At 43.8% G+C, this 22,532-nt stretch overlaps 1 protein-coding gene across 8 annotated transcripts in view; it reads left to right on the plus strand.

Annotated features, from left to right (window-relative positions):
• LOC123759757 (paired box protein Pax-5-like) overlaps nucleotides 1-22,532 on the plus strand; it is a 205,231-nt gene that overhangs the window by 79,477 nt on the left and 103,222 nt on the right. For 7 of the 8 annotated variants that reach the window (XM_069317196.1, XM_069317197.1, XM_069317192.1 and 4 more), the window contains exon 4: nucleotides 17,929-17,967. The exons of the other annotated variant lie outside the window; for it this stretch is intronic. In XM_069317196.1, coding sequence (XP_069173297.1) covers nucleotides 17,929-17,967 — 39 coding nt within the window. The remainder of the gene's footprint in view (nucleotides 1-17,928; nucleotides 17,968-22,532) is intronic. 8 annotated transcript variants of the gene reach the window in all.

The following is a 22,532-nucleotide window of genomic DNA, read 5'->3' on the forward strand; positions in this document are numbered from 1 at the left end:
CCCTATCATCCTCCAAAGTTCCCTCCGTCTTACGCTCCGCCCCGTCACCAGTCAATCCCATGGCCACGAGCGCAAGAATAGTGGTGTTAGCGCTGCAACCTTGACGACTGTCTAGCTACGCTGCGGCCCGTCTGGCGGCGGTGACGGGCGATAGTCGAGCTGCACACACTGACAGGGATCATCCGTCGCCACCGCCCCGTCTACTGCCGTCACCGCCGACGTCGCTGACGTCAGTTCGACGCCACTGTAGCTGCTGCTACTCCTGCCGTTTCCCTCCTACTTTTCGGGAAAGGCGAATACTGATCCCATGTCGGCCTGTAGGTGTCGTGATAATGTGTGTGTGTATATTTGAATGACTTGCTGCACCTATGTACGATTTGTATATATGTGCGATTTGCATCTGCAGGAGCGAGATATTAGCTCTTGGACCCCAATTCTAACCATCGGTTGTCTAATGTCTAATGTATTGACTCGCGATCAACTTTCCTGTTCCATATTGACTGCATATATTTCACACACACACACACACACACACACACACACACACACACACACACACACACACACACACACACACACACACACACACACACACACACACACACACATGGGCCTGACAGGTGAGTGAACAGCACTCGGGTTTCGTAGTCCTAAGGACCGGGTTCTTAGGACTACGAAGTTCTTTCCCTGGCGCAGGCGGAAAGAAATGGGCAGTGTTTCTTTCACCTTGATGCCCCAGTTCACCTAGCAGTAAATAGATACCTGGGAGTTACACAGCTGCTACGGGCTGCTTCCTGTGTGTGTGTGTGTTGGGGGGGGGAGGAGGGTACTCGCCGAGTTGTGCTTGCGGGGGTTGAGCTTCGGCTTTTTGGTCCCGCCTCTCAACTGTCAATCAACAGGTGTACAGGTTCCTGAGCCTATTGGGCTCAATCATATCTACACTTGAAACTGTGTATAGAGTCAGCCTCCACCACAATACTTTCTAATGCATTCCATTTGTCAACCACTCTGACACTAAAAAAGTTCTTTCTAACATCTCTGTGGCTCATTTGGGCACTCAGTTTCCACCTGTGTCCCCTAGTGCGTCTGCCCCTTGTGTTAAATAAACTGTCTTTATCTACCCCTGTGTGTGTGTGTGTGTGTGTGTGTGTGTGTGTGCGTGTGTGTGTGTGTGTGTGTGTGTGTGTGTGTGTGTGTGTGTGTGTGTGTGTGTGTGTGTGTGTGTGTGTGTGTGTGTGTATGTGTGTGTGCGTGTGTGTGTGTGTGTGTGTGTGTGTGTGTGTGTGTGTGTGTGTGTGTGTGTGGGTGGGCGCGCGCGCGTGTGTGTGCACCTGAACGGAAGCAAGCCACAGCTTGCAAAATGATCACGTGCGCGGTTTTTTTTCTACCACAGACGTGGCCACACATTTATAATGCTAACCAACATATGTACATTTACTTCTGGCCTCCATGGACAGGGTTAGAGATGTGTTAAACGCACATAGTTCTGTGATTTACAGAACACTCAACCACAGAAGGTGATTATAGTGCTTTTAAAAATGCTAATCTAACCTACATACAGTAATATATATATATATATATATATATATATATATATATATATATATATATATATATATATATATATATATATATATATATATATATATATATAATGTCGTACCTAGTAGCCAGAACGCACTTCTCAGCCTACTATGCAAGGCCCGATTTGCCTAATAAGCCAAGTTTTCATGAATTAATTGTTTTTCGACTACCTAACCTACCTAACCTAACCTAACCTAACTTTTTTGGCTACCTAACCTAACCTAACCTATAAAGATAGGTTAGGTTAGGTTAGGTAGGGTTGGTTAGCTTCGGTCATATATCTACGTTAATTTTAACTCCAATAAAAAAATTGACCTCATACATAATAAAATGGGTAGCTTTATCATTTCATAAGAAAAAAATTAGAGAAAATATAATAATTCAGGAAAACTTCGCTTATTAGGCAAATCGGGCCTTGCATAGTAGGCTGAGAAGTGCGTTCTGGCTACTAGGTAAGACATATATATATATATATATATATATATATATATATATATATATATATATATATATATATATATATATATATATATATATATATATATATATAATGTGCGTGAGTGTTTGTAGCGAAAATGTGCGTGCGTGTGCGTAGCGTTAGTCTGCGTTAGTGCGTCATTAGAAGCTCTACTTGTTTGTAAGCAGAATAGTTTCTACTGCATCATAAGTGACTGTAGCGTACATCTGTGTAACTGATTTGCGTGAGTGCGTGCGGCGAAGATTTGGATGAGTGGGTTCAGGAAATCTCTGTTTTGAGTGCGTCAGTAGTGAATGTTAACACTCGTGCAATGATGATTTGGGATGTGCGTATTCGGTTGATGTATAAACATGAGTTATGTGCACGCAAGAGCGATGTGCACGCATGAGTCATGTTGACGCATGAGTGATGAGCGTGCATGAGTCTTGTGCGCACATGATTGATATCATACTAAGAAGCATGTGGAGCCAGCAACAAGAATTAGCATGAGGGTAAATAACGATGTAAAGGCGAAAGAAACGCACGTAAATGGCCGTACTGAAAATAGAGGACACGTGCGAGTGTGGGCGTGCGTGTGTAGGCGTGCGTGTGTGGGCGTGCGTGTGTGAGAGGTGTGAGTGAGAGCGCGCGCGAGCTACTGATTGATTGATGATTGATGAAGATTAAGCCACCCAAGAGGTGGCACGGGCATGAATAGCCCGTAAGTGGTGGCTCTTTCGAGCCATTACCAGTATCAAAAGATGATACTGAAGATCTGTGGAGGCGCAACTGCACCCTGCGTGACGGGAGATGTCTCCCGGACCAAGTGGTGACCAAATGGTCGCGCGAGCTACACATAGTTGTCTCTTAAATGAGCTGGGCTTACCCAACCCATTCAACCCCTCTCTTCATTTCCCCTCTCCCCCCCCCACCCTCAACCCCCGAGCCCCCCCTCTCTCTCCCACCCCACAACCCCTCCTCGAGTCACCCATGTCCCATCCCCTCTAGTCCGTCTCCCATACCACCACACCCTTAATGACTAGAGAACAATAAAACAGTATTCTGAATTGCTTTTCTATGAATACATAACCCAGGAACAGACACAGGGAGGGAAGGAGTGAGGGAGTGAGGGATGGAGGGAGGGAGAGAGGGAAGGAGGGAGGGATGGAGGGAGGAAGAGAGGGAAGGAGACACGAAGGTATCACAAGAATAGCAACAAAATTAGTTAATGAAGGAGGGAAGGAAGGATTCCCAGTACAGCAGACACTACACTAGGCCTGGGGGTAGGTGGGTATGGATTGGAGTGTAGGTGGGTAGGGGTGGAATGTAGGTGGGTAGGGGAGGAGTGTATATGGGTAGGGGAGGAGTGTAGGTGGGTAGTGGTGGAATGTAGGTGGGTAGGGATTGGAGTGTAAGTGGGTAGGGGAGGAGTGTAGGTGGGTAGGGATTGGAGTTTGTAGGTGGGAAGGGGTGGAGTGTAGGAGAGTAGGGATTGGATTGTAGGTGGGTAGGTGTGAAGTGTAGGTGGGTAGGGGTGTAGTGTAGGTGTTTTAGGACACATCTTAAGGAGGGAGAGAGTAAGAGAGAGAGAGAGTGTGTGTGTGTGTGTGTGTGTGTGTGTGTGTGTGTGTGTGTGTGTGTGTGTGTGTGTGTGTGTGTGTGTGTGTGTGTGTGTGTGTGTGTGTGTGTGTGTGTGTGTATACCTATCGTTTAAGGAGTCTCCTCGTATTATCTCTCTGTTCTCCTCTGTTCACCAAACTGTCAATAGGTACCCGAGAGATAGGTCAATGTTATGGGGTTGAATCGTAGGGAGGGTCGACCTCAAGGAACCTCACTCCAGTCCTAAAATATATATACATATTCACAAGCTTCCTGTCTTCTACAAAACGAGTTAGTATTATTAGCATACCCTCCTAATGCCAGTACAATTTATCCTGCCTAAGCCAGGGATACCTTCTGAAAGAGAGTATACTCTCACAACACCAGTATACCTTCCCACAGCCAGTATACCCTGCTAGCGCCAGTATATTACCTTACAGAACTAGTACACTGTCCTCCCACAATGACATTAATCATTTCTCTTGACCATAATTTTCCAGAGCTCTACACTGGCAGCTTCATAGTGATTAGTTGCTTAATCAACCTTTTTCTTCCCTCGACTTAGCGCCTCGCGTTACACTGCCGATCCATCCGCCTATGACACCACAATCAGGGCACAACAAACGAGTCATTTATCCTCAGAGCCTGAAAGATACCAATACATCCATACAGTCTAGCGATCTGAGACGACCATGATGCATAATAGTCCATCCTGACGCAGGGAAATAGCTTCCGTTAAAGGTTCGTTTTAAAAGCTTCTGCATCATCCCCTAAAGAAAATCCATCTACAATCTATTCTGTGTAGTCGCTGGAGCACAGTGCCGCATCAACATCAGCTCCGTAGGGATGCAGGGAAGGGAAAGGGAGCTCCCTTCACGAACCAGAGTTTAAAGAAGATTCTAGGAGCAATTATCTTCTGTTTGTGCATGTGAAGTTGAATCTTTTCTTTCTCCTGGATATGATATGTAACAATGTCTCAGGGAAGAAGTATGTGGGTGTGGATCTCCGTCTTAGGTGTGGCACTGGCACTGGTTGACCCAACCAGGAACACCCGGAGCCATTCGTGATCCTCAGCATCAGTTTTGACAGTGACAAAATTAGGCAGTTTAAATGTACTCTTTATAAAGGAGACGAGAGAGGTAGCAAATAATATACACATTTAAAATACTGGAGGGGCAAGTTCCCCAAAATACACAGTAAAATAACAACATACTGGAGTGAACGATATGGAAGGAAATACAGAATAGAGCAAGTGATGAACAGAGCACCATAGACATAATCAGAGAAGACTGCATGAACGTCAGAGGTCCACTGTTGTTCAACATCCACCCAGCGAGCATAAGAAATATTGCCGGTACAAACGTGAACGTATTTAACTGAAAACTGTATACCTTTTTTCAAGAAGTGCCGGCTCAACCGGGCTGGAGTGGATATGTGGGTCTGCGGGCCGCTCCAAGCAACAGTCTTTTGGTCCAAAGTCTCACAAGTCAGGCTTGACCCCGGGTCGGCCTTGGGGACCTTGAAGAACTCCTTGAACTCCACCAAGGTATGACCAAGAAAAGGATACAAGGAAAGGTTCGAATAGAGGAGGATCTCTGCTCTCTTCCGCCATCTCTTCCTAATATCCTGTATTGTACTTCTCCTCCGCCTTCGCTTCATCCCTTATCTGTGCTCACAGCTTCGACTTTATCTTAAGTCTTAATCTATGCAGATATGAAGACATCGCTTACCCCGTGTTGCAAGCTCTGTGCCTTTTCACCTCCCTGCTCGCGCCTCAGCTCTTTATCTTCAGAAAAGTTTTTCGTCTCTATTATTTTTTTAGGGGAAAAAGAGGAGCCTTGGTTACATATTTCTGTTCTCCACACTCTCTCTCTCTCCCTCTCTCTCTCTCCCTCTCCCTCTCCCTCTGTCTCTGTCTCTGTCTCTGTCTGTCTCTCTCTCTCTCTCTCTCTCTCTCTCTCTCTCTCTCTCTCTCTCTCTCTCTCTCTCTCTCTCTCTCTCTCTCTCTCTCTCTCTCTCTCTCTCTCTCTCTCTCTCTCTCTCTCTCTCTCTCTCTCTCTCTCTCTCTCTCTCTCTCTCTCTCTCTCTCTCTCTCTCTCTCTCTCTCTCTCTCTTTTTCTCTCTCTCTCTCACTCTCTCGGGATAATCACCCCATCACCAGGCCTCTGCACTCCAGTTCGTGTCCTCGGGGTCAGGGAGTGGCACCCCCGTCGGCGTATATCCAGCTGAGGTTCCCCCCCCCACCACCCCAAACACCACCTCCCTACCCTCCCCACCCGACTACCAGGCTTACCCCCCAACCAGTCAACCGCAATTACCAACCCCACCCCACTAACGAACCTCTCTACCCCACTCGGAATTTCTCTCCTGGCTTTGTATAGTATATGGTATATATATATACCAGCATACCAGAGTTACAGAGTCTGTTATATATATATATATATATATATATATATATATATATATATATATATATATATATATATATATATATATATATATATATATATATATATATATATATATATATATTTGGCAATTGTGCGAGATACTCTCCACTGTGGGCATCCCCGCCACCCACTGTGGAATCCAGGGCATCTCCGCCACCCACTGTGGGGTTCAGGGCATCTCCGCCACCCACTGTGGGGTTCAGGGCATCTCCGCCACCCACTGTGGAATCCAGGGCATCTCCGCCACCCACTGTGGAATCTAGGGCATCTCCGCCACCCACTGTGGAATCCAGGGCATCTCCACCCTCTGTGCGATCCCTGGCCTTCTCGCCACCCACTGTGAGGTCCAGGGCATCCCCGCCACCCACTGTGGAATCTAGGGCATCTCCGCCACCCACTGTGGAATCCAGGGCATCTCCGCCACCCACTGTGGAATCTAGGGCATCTCCGCCACCCACTGTGGAATCCAGGGCATCTCCACCCACTGTGCGATCCCTGGCCTTCCCGCCACCCACTGTGAGGTCCAGGGCATCCCCGCCACCCATTGTGGGGTTCAGGGCATCTCCACCACCCACTGTGAGATCCTGGGCATTCCCGCCACCCACTGTGAAATCCAGGGCATCTTCACCCACTGTGCGATCCCTGGCCTTCCCGCCACCCACTGTGGGGTTCTATGTCTACTAAACCTCCATTGCGGAGTCCTGGGGTCTTCCCAACACACACTGTGTGGTCCTGGACCAGTCAGACACATAGTGAAGACAGGTCAAGGTTGTAGCCCGCCGCCGGGTCCTTCGCTAGTCTCGTTATTTGGGTTCTGTTGGAGGATATGTTCTCATGTTGAGGTTGGCAGATTAAACAACAGTTTCTCTTGCACCCCCTCACGTCAGCAATTGTGTCATGTGGATAGTGTTGCCTTGGACACTGGCCAGTTTTGTCCTGGAAAGTGGCCAGTGTTGTCTTAGAAAGTGGCCAGTGTTGTCTTAGAAAGTGGCCAGTGTTGTCTTAGAAAGTGGCCAGTGTTGTCTTAGAAAGTGGCCAGTGTTGTCTTAGAAAGTGGCCAGTGTTGTCTTAGAAAGTGGCCAGTGTTGGCTTAGAAAGTGGCCAGTGTTGGCTTAGAAAGTGGCCAGTGTTGTCTTAGAAAGTGGCCAGTGTTGTCTTAGAAAGTGGCCAGTGTTGTCTTAGAAAGTGGCCTGTGTTGTCTTGGACAGTGGCCTGTGTTGTCTTGGACAGTGGCCAGTATTGTCTTGGACAGTGGCCAGTGTTGTCTTGGACAGTGGCCAGTATTGTCTTGGACAGTGGCGAGTGTTGTCTTGGACAGTGGCCAGTATTGTCTTGGACAGTGGCCAGTATTGTCTTGGACAGTGGCCAGTGTTGTCTTGGACAGTGGCCAGTGTTGTCTTGGACAGTGGCCAGTGTTGTCTTGGACAGTGGCCAGTGTTGTCTTGGACAGTGGTCAGTGTTGTCTTGGACAGTGGCCAGTATTGTCTTGGACAGTGGCCAGTATTGTCTTGGACAGTGGCCAGTGTTGTCTTGGACAGTGGCCAGTGTTGTCTTGGACAGTGGCCAGTGTTGTCTTGGACAGTGGCCAGTGTTGTCTTGGACAGTGGCCAATATTGCCTTCGACGACCATGTATCGTCTCTGGCCATCCCTTCATCCACAGCTTCATCCCATCGTCTTATGTTACATCAAAAAACTGCTATAACATTCTATCATTGATTTTAACATCTCAAAATATTCTGCAACAACCCATTGTTTGTTTTAATTTACAACAAATATCCTGTTCCTTCGTCGCTAACTCTCCCTAGTGCATGTCACTCTCCCCTCCCGACACAAACACCACATTGAGGTGTTACCAAACTAATTCCCTCTCTCATACCACCTTATTTCCTCCTACTACCTTCCCAGTACTTGTTTTACATCATCCAATTCTCCCCTTCAATAGCTCAGATGTTAGTGACACTTTTACGACTGGACGCTTATCAGTGCGTTATCGCAGTGACTGGAAAAGGGGCTTGATGGTGATAACAAGATTACATTCATTAAGAGGTCAATGCTATCCTGGTGATGACGGTAATAACAGGAGGCCAGACGCTGTGCTCTGTTTTTCATAGCTGAGCTCCGCACCGCAGCGCTGACCACAAACTCCCTCGTCTCTTGTTTCAAGCACTTCTAATTAAACTCTGCTTAGAGCTTGATTTGTTATTATATAATGTTCAATAACTCATGATTAGAGGCTTGGCTTTCCTCTCCGCCAGGGGGACGAGTCAGGGCAAGAGTCAGGTCCTCAACTATTTCTTATAAACAATATAATCTATGCTGCAATATACTAAATTATATCAAACGTCTCACTTAGTCTGATAATACTAGTAATATACTGATAGTCGCGGCATCATTTCTGCGGCCGATGTTGCCGATATTTCAACAGCCGAAGATAAAATATACATAGCGGAAAAGATGAAGAGAAGGAGCAATGGAGAAGAATATGTATAAGAATATGAGGAAGATTGTTCATATTTAGTAAGAGAATGTGACGAAGACACGGGACGATGGGAAGTTATTATGTAACGTGGGAAAGGGGAAAAAATGGAAAGGAGAGGAACTATGGAAAAGGGATCAGTAGCACCGGAGGAGAGGAGGTGAGATGAGCAGCACAAACACTCTCCCTCACAGGACCACCGCAGGAAAGGAAAGCAAATCCTTCTTTCCTCCACTCATTAATCTCTACTTCCATCCTTCCCTCTGTCTACAACCATCTCTCTTTCCATCCCACCATCCGTCCATCCCACCCCCCTCCTTCCCATTCTTTGCCTCAGGCAGTTACTTCCCTCCTCAGAAAAAGCCTGGCCTAGATCGCCAGACATTTCACGCCGTGGGAATCAACCTACCAAAAACTTACATGTTTTATATTTAGACGGAGTCCGGCTCAAGTCCCGTGTACATCCCGTCCGTGGTCTCTGTAAGTCCGGCACTCTGGCAACCCAGGGTTGGACTTGGTGGGAACCTGGCTGCCCAGGCGAGGTTTCGTGGCACCCAGGATTCAAGGATATTGCCTCGATTCGCAGACTATAATGAAAAAAGGTATATAATCCTTCTCTGTTTCTCCTAGTAAAGTTGATCGCAAGATTAGGTTATCTTGAGATGATTTCGGGGCTTAGCGTCCCCGCGGCCCGGTCCTCGACCAGGCCTCCTTTTTGTTACCCCAAGGAAGACGCCCGTAGCAGCTGTCTAACTCCAAGGTACCTATTTGCTGCTAGGTGAACATGTGTATCGAGGTGAAAGAAACTCTGCCCATGTGTTTCCGCCACCACCGGGGATCGAACCCGGGACCTCAAGACTATGAATACCGAGCGTTGTCCACTAAGCTGTTAGGCCCCCTGAGATGAATTCATTTATGAGGGCGACGAACTCTACGAAATTATGCAAGAAAATAATTCATCGAAAATAAAACGGCATTAAACTTATGATAATTTCAAATGGTTGTCTACCATGAAGGCGCGGACACGACCACACAAGAAGTGTTGATTCATTAGATTCTTAAAAGTCACGAAACTTCTTGCACTAACCACTGGTCTGGACCCGGATTCACAAAGCAGTTACGCAAGTACTTACGAACGTGTACATCTTTCCTTTGACGGCTTTGGTTACATTTATTAAACAGTTTACAAGCATGAAACCTTCCCAATCAACTGTTGTTATTGTTATAAACAGCCTCCTGGTGCTTCGGAGCTCATTAACTGTTTAATAATTGTAAACGAAGCCGCCACAGACTGTGAAAAGATGCACAGGTTAGTAAGTACTGGCGCAACTGCTTCGTGAATCCGGGTCCAGCCTGGAGCGGAGATTACACTGTTACCTCCAGCATGCAGTTAAACTATTTATCGCCACTATTATTCTTAACCGCGAGTAATTCATCCCTAACACGCGTCAGCCTCCCAGCAGGCTGGTAGATCCTCGACCACAGAGTCAGCAGAGAACACTTATGAATACTGAGTTGATTATTCGTATATCAAATTCAAATATAAAGAGGGAGTCGAAAAACGGGATCATTGACCTTAAAGTTACCCACTGAGGCCCAAAAGAGGTGAAATGGGAAATAAAAAGGTCTTGATAAACTGTGATCGTACAAAAGTTATAGCCCCCGCTCCTGTGTCAGGTAAATCCACTACGGGCTCACCATAGCCCGTGCTACTTGGAATATTTTGTTGCGAGTAGCTGAATCTAAGGCAACAACTTCGATGAACAGTGGATGCGGTGAATTTATGTAACAGGAGCGAGGATAAGTGGAAGCTTGAAGTAATACAGGAACTCATGCAGGAGGTGGAGGTAACGGAAAGGAATTAAGATTTGCCTAATAGGCCGAGTGATTTTCTTTATTTTCAACGAATTGTTTCATTTTGGAATGCGCCAAACCATCAAGACTATATAGCACATGAAAGGGGTCAGGATAAGGATTTGAGATAGGACGGGGGGTAAAGGAATTGGACGGTCGGGGGATTGAACTCCGACCTGCATGAAGCGAGACCGTCGTTCTACCGTCCAGGCCAAGTAGTTGTTGGAGGTGAAGAAGGTACACGAAGGGCACTGTACTGGTGGTGATGGAGGCGTCGTGGAGGCTCCTGGTAGCCAGAGGAGAATGCTTTCTTCTCTATTTCAGCATCAACCACCTTCATTAACATCTTCACCACCGAATAAAAAACCAAACGTCCCCACAAGCAAAGGGCCAGATTCACGAAGCAGTTACGCAAACACTTACGAACCTGTCCATCTTTTCTCAATCTTTGGCGGCTTTGTTTACAATTATTAAACAGTTAATGAGCTCCGAAGCACCAGGAGGCTGTTTATAACAATAACAACAGTTGATTGGAAAGTTTTAATGCTTGTAAACTGTTTAATAAATGTAATCAAAGCCGCTAAAGATTAAGGAAAGATGTACACGTTCGAAAGTACTTGTGTAGCTGCTTCGTGTATCTGGCCCAAGGCACCGAAAATCTAACCTTTCACTGCTGACAAATCAAAGTCGAGGATATGAACCAATGAGTTGTTGTTACTAAGGTAATCTTCCACGCTACTTAGCGGCTGCTGCTGTCGTGTACCTCAACTCTGAAATTAAACCTGCAAATTGCCTGTCAGACGAACCTCATAGCACATATTTCCACAGGTCAATGAAAATACTACACTACTGTTGCATGGATTTTTTTGTTTTTGTTTTATAATGAGACAGACCAAAACATATATATAATAATTTTAATATTGAAACTGATGCAAGTACTTCCCTGACTAACTTACCACTCCGCCCTGTGGGTCGAGTTCTGTGAGATCGTCTCATCTAGTCACCACGTCTAAAAACTTGTTAATTACATCCGGCTTATAAGCGAGTCTGATTGTTTTCATTATCTGGTGTAGCGTCAGTGATGTCCGGCTCTTGGAGCTAATGGGGCCCCTGCTAGACTGGTGATGAAGCCCCTTGCTACAGCGGCGATGGAGCCCATGATAACGTTGTGATGAAACCCCCGCTACAGGGGTGATGGAGCTCTTGCTACAGCGGCGATGGAGCCCATGATAACGTTGTGATGAAACCCCCGCTACAGGGGTGATGGAGCCCATGATAACGTTGTGATGAAACCCCCGCTACAGCGGTGATGGAGCCCATGATAACGTTGTGATGAAACCCCCGCTACAGCGGTGATGGAGCCCATGATAACGTTGTGATGAAACCCCCGCTACAGCGGTGATGGAGCCCATGATAACGTTGTGATGAAACCCCCGCTACAGCGGTGATGGAGCCCATGATAACGTTGTGATGAAACCCCCGCTACAGCGGTGATGGAGCCCATGATAACGTTGTGATGAAACCCCCGCTACAGCGGTGATGGAGCCCATGATAGCGTTGTGATGAAACCCCCGCTACAGCGGTGATGGAGCCCATGATAACGTTGTGATGAAACCCCCGCTACAGCGGCGATGGAGCCCATGATAGCGTTGTGATGAAACCCCCGCTACAGGGGCGATGGAGCCCATGATAGCATTGTGATGAAACCCCCGCTACAGCGGTGATGGAGCCCATGATAACGTTGTGATGAAACCCCCGCTACAGCGGTGATGGAGCCCATGATAACGTTGTGATGAAACCCCCGCTACAGCGGTGATGGAGCTCCTGCTACAGTAGCCACGATACAGAATTGACGGAGACCCACTATACACGCTCACTGTGTATATTATGTCGTCTGTGTGTATGACCTCGTAAACTCACTGAGAGAAGGGTTTACACCCAACAAATGAAACACTCTACCACAACGCAGTTTTTTATTAAGATACTTCTATAGATTATATCACTTAAATAACAAATATGTAAATAGACAGTTAATGATGAACGGAATGAATAGAAAACGTTACACAAGCAACTTGTATCATCACAAGCAATATTTATTAGATATTGTTGATGGTATCATCGTACTCTGAGATATCATTGTACAAAGTGGGGTAATGATCAGTGCTCCTAAGTGGCCTTGAGTGCTTTTATACTCACTGAGGTTATTAGTTATTTAATATCTATGATATTTGTAAGGTAATACAAGATAATGTGAAGGAGCGAGTGAAATTATACCCAGTGGTCTGCAACCCATCAATCATGGGAACTTAGTTGATAAGGTTGATGATTGTCGGACATGACTGACCTCAACTGTCATGTAACAACTTACAGCTTTCTCCAGACGGTCGCATCAGTCTGCGTGGCAATTAGGTTTTTGCTTAAGTGCCGTATTGCCGCGAGATAGTGATGACGATGAGGGTGAGGCGAGCACCTGCGCGGCAATACTGACCTTTGGGGTAGTATACAGTAAGGGTCAACAGTATCACTTGACTCGCTGGTAATTATGCTTTGAGAGAAGAGTGGCTTATGATTATTATCTCCCAGATCTTATATCTGGCGGCTGACTTGCAGGACTCGTGGCACAATGGAGGGCAGGAGCTTGTTAATAGTCCCTTCTCGTCCAGGGCGGCGTAGGCCAGAGTGAAGGAGTTACTGCGCCGCTCACACGCGCACGCTCATAGGGCTGCGTAGGCCAGAGTGAAGGAGTTACTGCACCGCTCACACGTGCACGCTCACGCTCACAGGGCTGGGTAGGCCAGAGTGAAGGAGTTACTGCGCCGCTCACACGCGCACGCTGACAGGGCTGGGTAGGCCAGAGTGAAGGAGTTACTGCGCTGCTCACACGCTCACGCTCACAGGGCTGGGTAGGCCAGAGTGAAGGAGTTACTGCGCCGCTCACACGCGCACGCTCACAGGCTCACACGGGCACACGCTCACAGGTACACGCTCACAGGCACACGCTCACAGGCACACGCTCACAGGCACACGCACACAGGCACACACTCACAGGCACACACACACAGGCACACACTCACAGGCACACACACACACACACACACACACACACACAGGCACACACTCACAGGCACACACTCACAGGCACACACACACAGGCACACACTCACAGGCACACACACACATATGCGTAATTAAATCTCCTAAAAAAAACACTCTTAGCTGTCTGCACATAATTAAATCGCCGGTAATTAATTGTCTTCAGCTAATTAACTTCCGAGAGGATTGGTGAGCTGCGGAAATATGTTTCAAAATCACTTTTAAGTAAATTTGGTGGATCAGAAGTTGGAAATTATTGTTTATATCACTTGCTAAAAAAAATCCGTGTTATATATACCTTTTGTAATTAATAACAAGCTTTTGTAAGAGATGTGACTTCTAACTACAGGTCAATATCTGTGTAAGACTTTTCTTGTTACTGACGATCATCTAAATAGAACTTACATAATTAATCTTATCTACATAGCTATCAGAGCTGTTTAATTACTAATGAGCCACAACACACAGATAAAATATAATTAGGGAACACCGATCATGCAAGAGTAATGAGAATTTCAAAGCCCAAAGCAAGTGGCGAGTTTCTCCAGATCATATCAGGTCAATAATTGTGTAATTGTTGACCGGCCGGAGATTATCATGGACCGTAGGTAGGCAGAGCCGCCACTCGACACTTCCCTCAACAAGGTAATGACCGCAGATCACCTTCCTTATCAGCGGTTCTTACACATCCTAAGTTTGGAAAGTCATAGTCAAGCCCCCAGGACTATTCTTGCATTCGATCTGGGATCTTCAGTTTAAATGTAAAACTAATATCAATATTACTGAAATCTTACCAGAGATAAAGTCAAAGCTGTCAGAGCTGTTTACAGTTTAAATAGATAAGCACATTTGATGACTGTAATCTATGTATCAACCCATTTGATACACAGAACTGATTCAGTATTCCCATTTGATACACAGAACTGCTTCAGTATTCCAATTTTATATGCAGAACTGTTTCAATATTCCCACATTCACATACGAAGGGAAGTGTAATCTTCACTTAAAAAGGGTAGGCTTAAAATCAGAAATATAAACAAACAGAAATATAGCTTTGTAAATCGATGTTACATATGAATATTACCTCACGTTCATTGCGTCAAAAGTAAGTTGAGCATTCAATCACAATATGTACCTGGCAGCAGCCCGGACACTCCAACATCTATCTAGCATCAAGCAGAACTCTCGAATATGTGTCTGCCGCCAGGTAGATCAGGTTGAGCAGTTGAACGAGAGGAGAAACATGGAAGCTGGACACACAGCCTACCGACAGGGATGTCAAGAAATATATCTTCATTGTAAACCCAGTAAGCAAGGAGGAAGGAACTAGTAGGGTAAATAGCAGACTAATTCAATCCATAGATCTAAAATCAGATAAGACAAGAAGCAACCAGGTATGGATTTATTTCATTAGACGATCGACCATTTGAAAGACAGAGCCCAGGAGCTGAATCTTGATCATTGGAACAGTTTGGTGTTAGTTCGTTTTTTTTATCCGTTTTTAACTAAGGCTTTATCACTACTAAATATCAATATTTTGTTCAATCTGTATATAATATTTAAAGCCAAATGGGAAACAACTTCGCTCGTACGTAAGAGAACGGAATATTTACGTACTGACAGTCTCTCTACAAGTGAAATGTATCCTCTCTGAGAGCACCATTATCTCTGGTGATGGTGGTGACTTCTGCTCGCTCCTGGTCGCTATTTTACTCTAGATAACATCCAAGTCGTATATTGAGACCACGAAACACTTATCACGTTCTCAAATCCCCAAATTTCGGTTTCATTTGGATCTAAGTCTTTGTGTACATGTAAATGCTGATGGTGGCAGCAAGAGGAGGTCAGCTGGTGCGGCTTTAATGGTTTACCAGTCTTTTGTGGGTGTTTTATGTGTTTTTCAGATAAAACACGGCCGTCAGAGGCAAAAGTCAGGATCTGGCCCACATGTGTTCTAAACAACTGGTTCACATATACGCTTAACAAGTTGTTACCGTATACTCCTAACAAGTTCTTCCCCGCACTCCTTACTTTGGGGTAAACATTGTGATTATCAAAATGTTTATTTCCAATCAAAGTATCTCAATGGTCCTATTCATTACGACTCGCTGAATTGCGTCACGTTGGACTGGCTTTTCTGTTACGGTGATGAACCCCGTTTAAGCGAGTTGGGTCACATGTTATATCTCGTCCTCTCATATAGACACGTAGGCATGGTAATAGATGCCGTCGAAAACGCTCGTCAAGAGTGCTTTTATAAGTCGTAAAAGCGGACTTGATAGCCTTTGGTTAAGTTTATGTACAAGTTTATCCCAAACGACCTGAAGCCATTACACTGAACATCTGTACATTTGCTCGCAATCCAATTAAATTTATCGTCGACTGAAGACCTCGTGTGTTTAGAAGACTGCCGTCTTCCTGGAAATATCCCGTCGTTAAAACCAGGAGATTTCGTTAATGTAAAACGCTGAGAGGAACTCTCAACGACACATTATGTCTTCGTTGATAAAAGTAGCCAACAGGAGGTGGACAGGAACAGCCTGTAGGGTGACACAGGGGCGGCCTGTAGGGTGACAGAGGGGCGGCCTGCAGGGTGACACAGAGACAGCGTAACACTGTCACAAAGCATGAGCTCAGGGTTATGACGCCCAGTGTCATACAGTATAAAGCAAGAAGCATGACAGATAATAATATACAATCTTTCAATAACAAAATCTAGTTCAGTATTGATGGTGTTCAGCTCCCGCAGAGTTATATGGTGTGTGAACCACGGCTGTAAATCCCGCAGACTTTCCATACGTTCCGATATAATTTCCACTCATCTTATTCACTCTTGTGTTGATGATATCCTCAAAATACCTCCGGAGTCTGCCAGTGCAGACTGCCTATCACATGCCTCTGTATGACTAACCATCCTGTGTGATGAGGATTTTTTAGCATCACCTAGTTAGCTTTTCTGACACACTGTACTCCACTTCATATAGTCTAGGGTAGCTGCACAAATGCAGATGTACCTCATGTATTAATAACAAAAAAAAAATCCACTCAGGTCTAGTAGAAGAGAAATTACCGACTCACAAAGGCCTGAAAGGATCAGTATAAATATCTATGATTTGTTTAGATCCGAAACCTATGTATATGGGCAGAATAAAACTTTCCACTAGAGTATGCGACACAGTGGTTGGCAGGATCAGGTTGGGTTACCGTTACCTGTGACAGGTGGCTTCAGGTGACGGATCTCCCAATCCTGAGCACTACAGGTGCAACCTCTGTGAGCTCTGTGCACTGGGTTATGATCTCACACACTACATTATTGAATGCCCAGTTATTAGACCCTTCAGATGCCCCGGCATGAGGTACCTGGAGCTTCGCACTCACTATATTAACTCAAGTGTCCTCGAAGATATCCTCATAAGGCACCCAAAGTGTGCCAGTGCAAATAAATTCTCCCTGTATGACTACCCATCCTGCGAGATGGGAACATTTTTGTATCATTGCTACTTTATTCACTCTAATGTCCTTGATGTTATGATGTTATCCTCATAATGCATCCTAAGTTTGCCATTGCAGACCACTTTTTACGTCGACCTATATATGTATATAATATGCACACACACACACACACACACACACACACACACACACACACACACACACACACACACACACACACACACACACACACACACACACACACACACACACACACACACACACACACACACACACACACACACATATATATATATATATATATATATATATATATATATATATATATATATATATATATATATATATATATATATATAACGAACAAAATCTGTGTTCTTGCTTACGCGAAAAAAACACCGCCCATCACTTGGTGTTCTTAACTTTGCTCTAGCAGTCTTTAATGGTATTTTCTCATTTTTATCGTGTTCTGATAAGAAAGAAATTTATCTAGATTTTGACACGAGCTGCGATTAGTTCGAGCTTTTAACAACAGATGGAGTGAGCAAGCAGTGGCCCAGGCCGTCAGGTGCTGCTATCTAGTGGCAAAAGAAGGAAGCACTCGAGGCTTCTCCTTTTCTAAAATCGGAATTAGATAAACAGGATAGACTATACTATTTTTCTCTTCGGCACGCTTAATGTTATTTCAACTTTTGTTTATCTTTATTTTTGACTCTGTATATGAACTTATTTGTTGCTTATATTTGACTAGATGACCGATCTGTTCTGCAGAAAACCAAGAAAGTTAGGAAGGTCTTCACTGTTTAGCGTCATTCATGCTCCCATATAATCAAATAATTTACTCATCTCTCTTGTCTGTTAAAAACTTCCTCCACGTATAAGTAGATACAAGAGTATATATGATCGTGTGTATTGTGTACCTTTGCTGTGATTATAAAGCATATAATGTCTTTATTTGCAGTGTCCGGTGCCTATTATTTTGGCGAGAACTCCTCCAAAGGTAAATACACATAGATAGTTCAGTTTGCCTCTGCTTCTGTATTGCTTGCTAGCTTATCTTCTGGGGGTTCATCTGCCCACGAACAGACAGGCATTTCCATTTAATACTGGATTTTTGTTTGTAATTAAGCCATTTTCGGTACATTACAACTTATGTACACTACAACTTATTTACCTAAATATGTTTATAAATAAAATAAGTGTGTCATTATGATGGTAGTATTTATGTGAGTTTTTTTTTGGCAGGATTTGTTTAAACTCTTATTTTGTTTATTAACATATATAGCACATACTTTTTTTATTACACATTTAAGTACATCTGCATTTGTGCAGGTTCCCTACACTATATGAAGGGGAGTACAATGTGTCAAAAAGCTAATTACTTGACGCTAAAATCTTCATCAGACAGGTTGGTTAGTTATACGAAACATGTAATAAGTAGTCTGCACAGGCAAACTATGGGTGCATTATGACGATATCTTCACATTAGTTGCAAAGTTGTACTAAGAAACTCTACGGGTTAACCACACCAGAATTTTCTTAGAAGCTCACCCTTCCCTATACCTCAGTGAAGGGTGAGCTAATATTAACGTTCATTTACTTAGTTTTCACACACGATAAAAATAAATAAGGTTCAGTACTTAATAATCAGACAATTCCAATGAACATGAATGTTAAAACGCAGTTTATATCAAACTTGTAACAAACAGATTAATCCTGTCAATTGAAAGAGAAAATATACAACTGATTCCCACAACACTACAAAGTCACGAGGGGTAGAAATAGCCAAAGCTACTCTTTCCCTCTGAGATGTATTTTCTTGTCTCAATAAACATACTTGAACTTGAACTTTACAAAGATCTAAATGTATTACATCCCAATTTTATGCACTAGTTCTTCGCGCCGCGAGAGTTCACGAGGCTTTTGTCTTGTCACGGTGCAAGAAGCTTTAGAAGAGGGTAGCAACTGTCTGGTCCCGAGCCTCACCCCCGGCACCCGCCAGATGCACTGTTCTAGATTGCACTATTTCCTATAGACCCTCTTCCCTCCCTTCTATAATATCTTCCATCTTGGAACAATGTAACACCTTTAGAGAGCACTTGTGGTATAGCTAGATAGGGACCGGGGTAGACGGAAACACCTGTCTAACAATGGAACAGGTGTTGTGTATATGTGAAGACGGGAAACAACGACCGGTGTTTATGCTGATTAAAGTGTATATGTTAATGACTCGTAACAATAGGAATCCCATTTGTTAAGAATTGATTAAAACTTGTCGATCACATTGATTAAAAATAAAATATTTACCTTGTTACACAATGGATTTTCGTCATATCTGATAATTAGAGAAGGCTATTACTAACATTATGTAGGATTAAGTACGTTATACATGACATTACTGAATGTATCATGACATACTGAACAATTAACCCAAAATGCTAAACTTAAATTTATACATATATCGCTTATGCTTCACTTATGTATACGAAGGTTAGTTTACTAGAAATATTTAACAAACAGATAAAACAAAAAACTGCCACTCTAGTGATATTATTCAGAAGAGGTAAAAAAACAGTAGTATTCATAATGCATTTACATACAGTAGAATGATATAAACTGCTTACAACACCAACAGGATTATTGATGAGAAAATGCTGAACAACAAAACTTAATCCGTTTTCTTTCTTTCCAGGTGAGTGTTAGTATCCCAACCGTTGTACAGCCTTCCCATCTCCAGAAGGTAACCGTTTTCTTTGACAACCTCGTCTACAGCTCAGGAAAGTAATTCACTTGTCTAAGCCCTTTGCAGAATAATTCTGGCTGTATATACACAAGGCTTGCAGCCCAGTAACTACTATTTTATTCATTGTTATAATGAGATTCACCATAGTTGTATCACATGATGTTAGAGTTAAAGTAGAATTTGTTAATGCATTGTACCAGACTATTCTAGCGAGCTGTATATGAGGTCTTTGTATTCATCATCATATATATATATATATTGTGACGGTAACGCGTTGGTGTTCGGCTGTTTAAGGCTAGAGGTATGGCCTCGTCACATAGTTATAAAAAAAAATAGTAAAACTGGAACTTCGTCTGTGGTAAGGTAAGGAGAAGACACACAAAACACAAGTAAAACTTTAACAATGAAATTTTAATGACGTTAAATAAATCAAAACATGAAAATAATGCACAAACAAATTCTTATAATAAAATCAATCAAAATAATAAGAATAATTAAATGACACAATGAAAAGTTACGTTAAGGCAAAATAACAAGAAGTGCAACACAAAAGTTAAGTGGGAGGTGCTGGAATATTGGCTTAAAGCCACCACCTCTCTCAGTACACGCTAGAGTCTAGCTGGGAGGAGTGCTGGCCACGAAAGCACTGAACATTCTGAGGACTGATGTTGGGGCGACCCCAGACATCAGGTAGTATTGGGGGGGGGCGAGGCAGGTGCAGCCAGACCGGCGACCAATCAGCGGAGCCGTAGCGATCAACGGGTAGTTTGGTGGTTGGAGTTCGAACAGGTGGCTGGCTGCATACGTTTTTGCTCACCCTGGCAAGCCTTGCTGGTGTTGTTGTCGTTGTTGGACATTTCTTCCATAGTCTTTTTATATAATTGTGAAGACGTAATTATGGAGGGAAGAGCAGGCTCAATCTCTTGAAGGAGATTATCGTCACAATATATATATATATATATATATATATATATATATATATATATATATATATATATATATATATATATATATATATATATATATATATATATATATATATATATATATATATATATATATATATAACTAAGCCATTCAGGCTTGTTCGCATATATATATATATATATATATATATATATATATATATATATATATATATATATATATATATATATATATAATATATACTGCCACAGATATTTCCAACTGTGTCAGCAACTCATCACTCTGATAAAAATATTGCGTTTCATCTTTAAGAGGACTTGACAAATAAATAATGATGTGACATTCTGGAGGGCTCTCCTCTTTGATGGCATGTCTGAGCAAATTACCAAACTACCCGTGACTGGGGGTGTTTCTTCGGGCAAAACTAAGAGTTGGCTTCATTGCTTTGAAGCAATTAAGACCAATTAAAGTGTATCTTGTAACTCTTGATATATAAATATATATATATATATATATATATATATATATATATATATATATATATATATATATATATATATATATATATATATATATATATATATATATGTATATCACTCCTGAGCTATGGAGGATTGTATCGTGCATTCAATAACACTCTAATGACGTGATTATACACTTTTATAGAGACAGTTACACGCACTATTCTGCGCGATCCGTAATGTACTGTGCAGCTGGGTGCGAACATGAACCTTATGGCACTAGCGAAATAGTGTCAGATTAGTAGTAACGTCTACCCCTCACCCCAACACCCACCCCCGCACCCCACCCCATTCCTACCCCCCGCACCCCACCCCTCTCCGCCCTCCTCCTTATGGGTATCTTTTATCGAATATCTTAGCCAAAGAGTTGATATTTTTAGTAAATTTGTAACCCATATGGATGCGGAAATATATTTTTCCTTCGTTATCTCTCTAGTTGAGGGATTTAACACGCATAACGCATCACTGTGAACTTCTGCTAAAAATATGTAAAAACTCAAATTCGTCACTTTTCATAACATAAATTCTCTAATGTCGCTCGTACGAAGTTGCCAAATGCCCCGACGACCATATAAAGAGCACTCAAAAATACTCCTCCGATTGAGGGCAAGGAAAAAACATTGGGGTTACAGAACATTCCGTATAACTCCTGAGACAACCACTTGAGTCGCGACCGTGGTTATGACATATATGTGACTCACTATAAAACATTTGGCGTTGACTGGCCTGATAATGGATGGCCCGGTGCCAGTCTGAAGCACTAAATGGCACCTCGGAGCGGCACATGGCAGGCACCGGGGCACTCAGATCTCAGGAGTGATTACCGGGAGGTGGCAATCCTGTACTCCCTTAGTTGTTGCCCGCCTGGGAGGGAGGGAGGGAGGGAAGTAGAGAAGGGGCAGAGGAGGGGAGGGTTATGAGTGGAGAGGATGGGAGGTACAAGGCTGGAAGAGGAGGGAAGGAGGGAGGGACAATGAGTGGAGGGAAGAGGAGGAGGCTGGATATTCCAGAAAGGTGAGTATGGGAACACTAACATACTGTGGTGAGTATGTTTACTAATATTGCCTAGTACTTTCCTAGCTATAATAAGTTTAAACGATTCGAACATTAATACCCAATTTTCCCGGGGAGTGCCAGCCAGGCTGCGCCTGCAAGTACCTTAAGGAAGTGGCACTCCTTGACGCCGTAGCAGTGGCATATTGTACTGTTCCTATGCCAGCGGCACTCATTCCCAGCCTACCCCAATAGTGGCACCCATGGCTTCCGCCTCTGGCAGCGACCCATTACATGTTCTTCACCAGCCCGTGTCGGGGGCGGCGGTCGGCATCTGTGTCGGCACCTCTGCCACCCACCCGCCCGTGACCGCCCATACTC

This window comes from Procambarus clarkii, chromosome 8 (assembly GCF_040958095.1).
Source record: "Procambarus clarkii isolate CNS0578487 chromosome 8, FALCON_Pclarkii_2.0, whole genome shotgun sequence".
Lineage (NCBI taxonomy): Eukaryota > Metazoa > Arthropoda > Malacostraca > Decapoda > Cambaridae > Procambarus > Procambarus clarkii.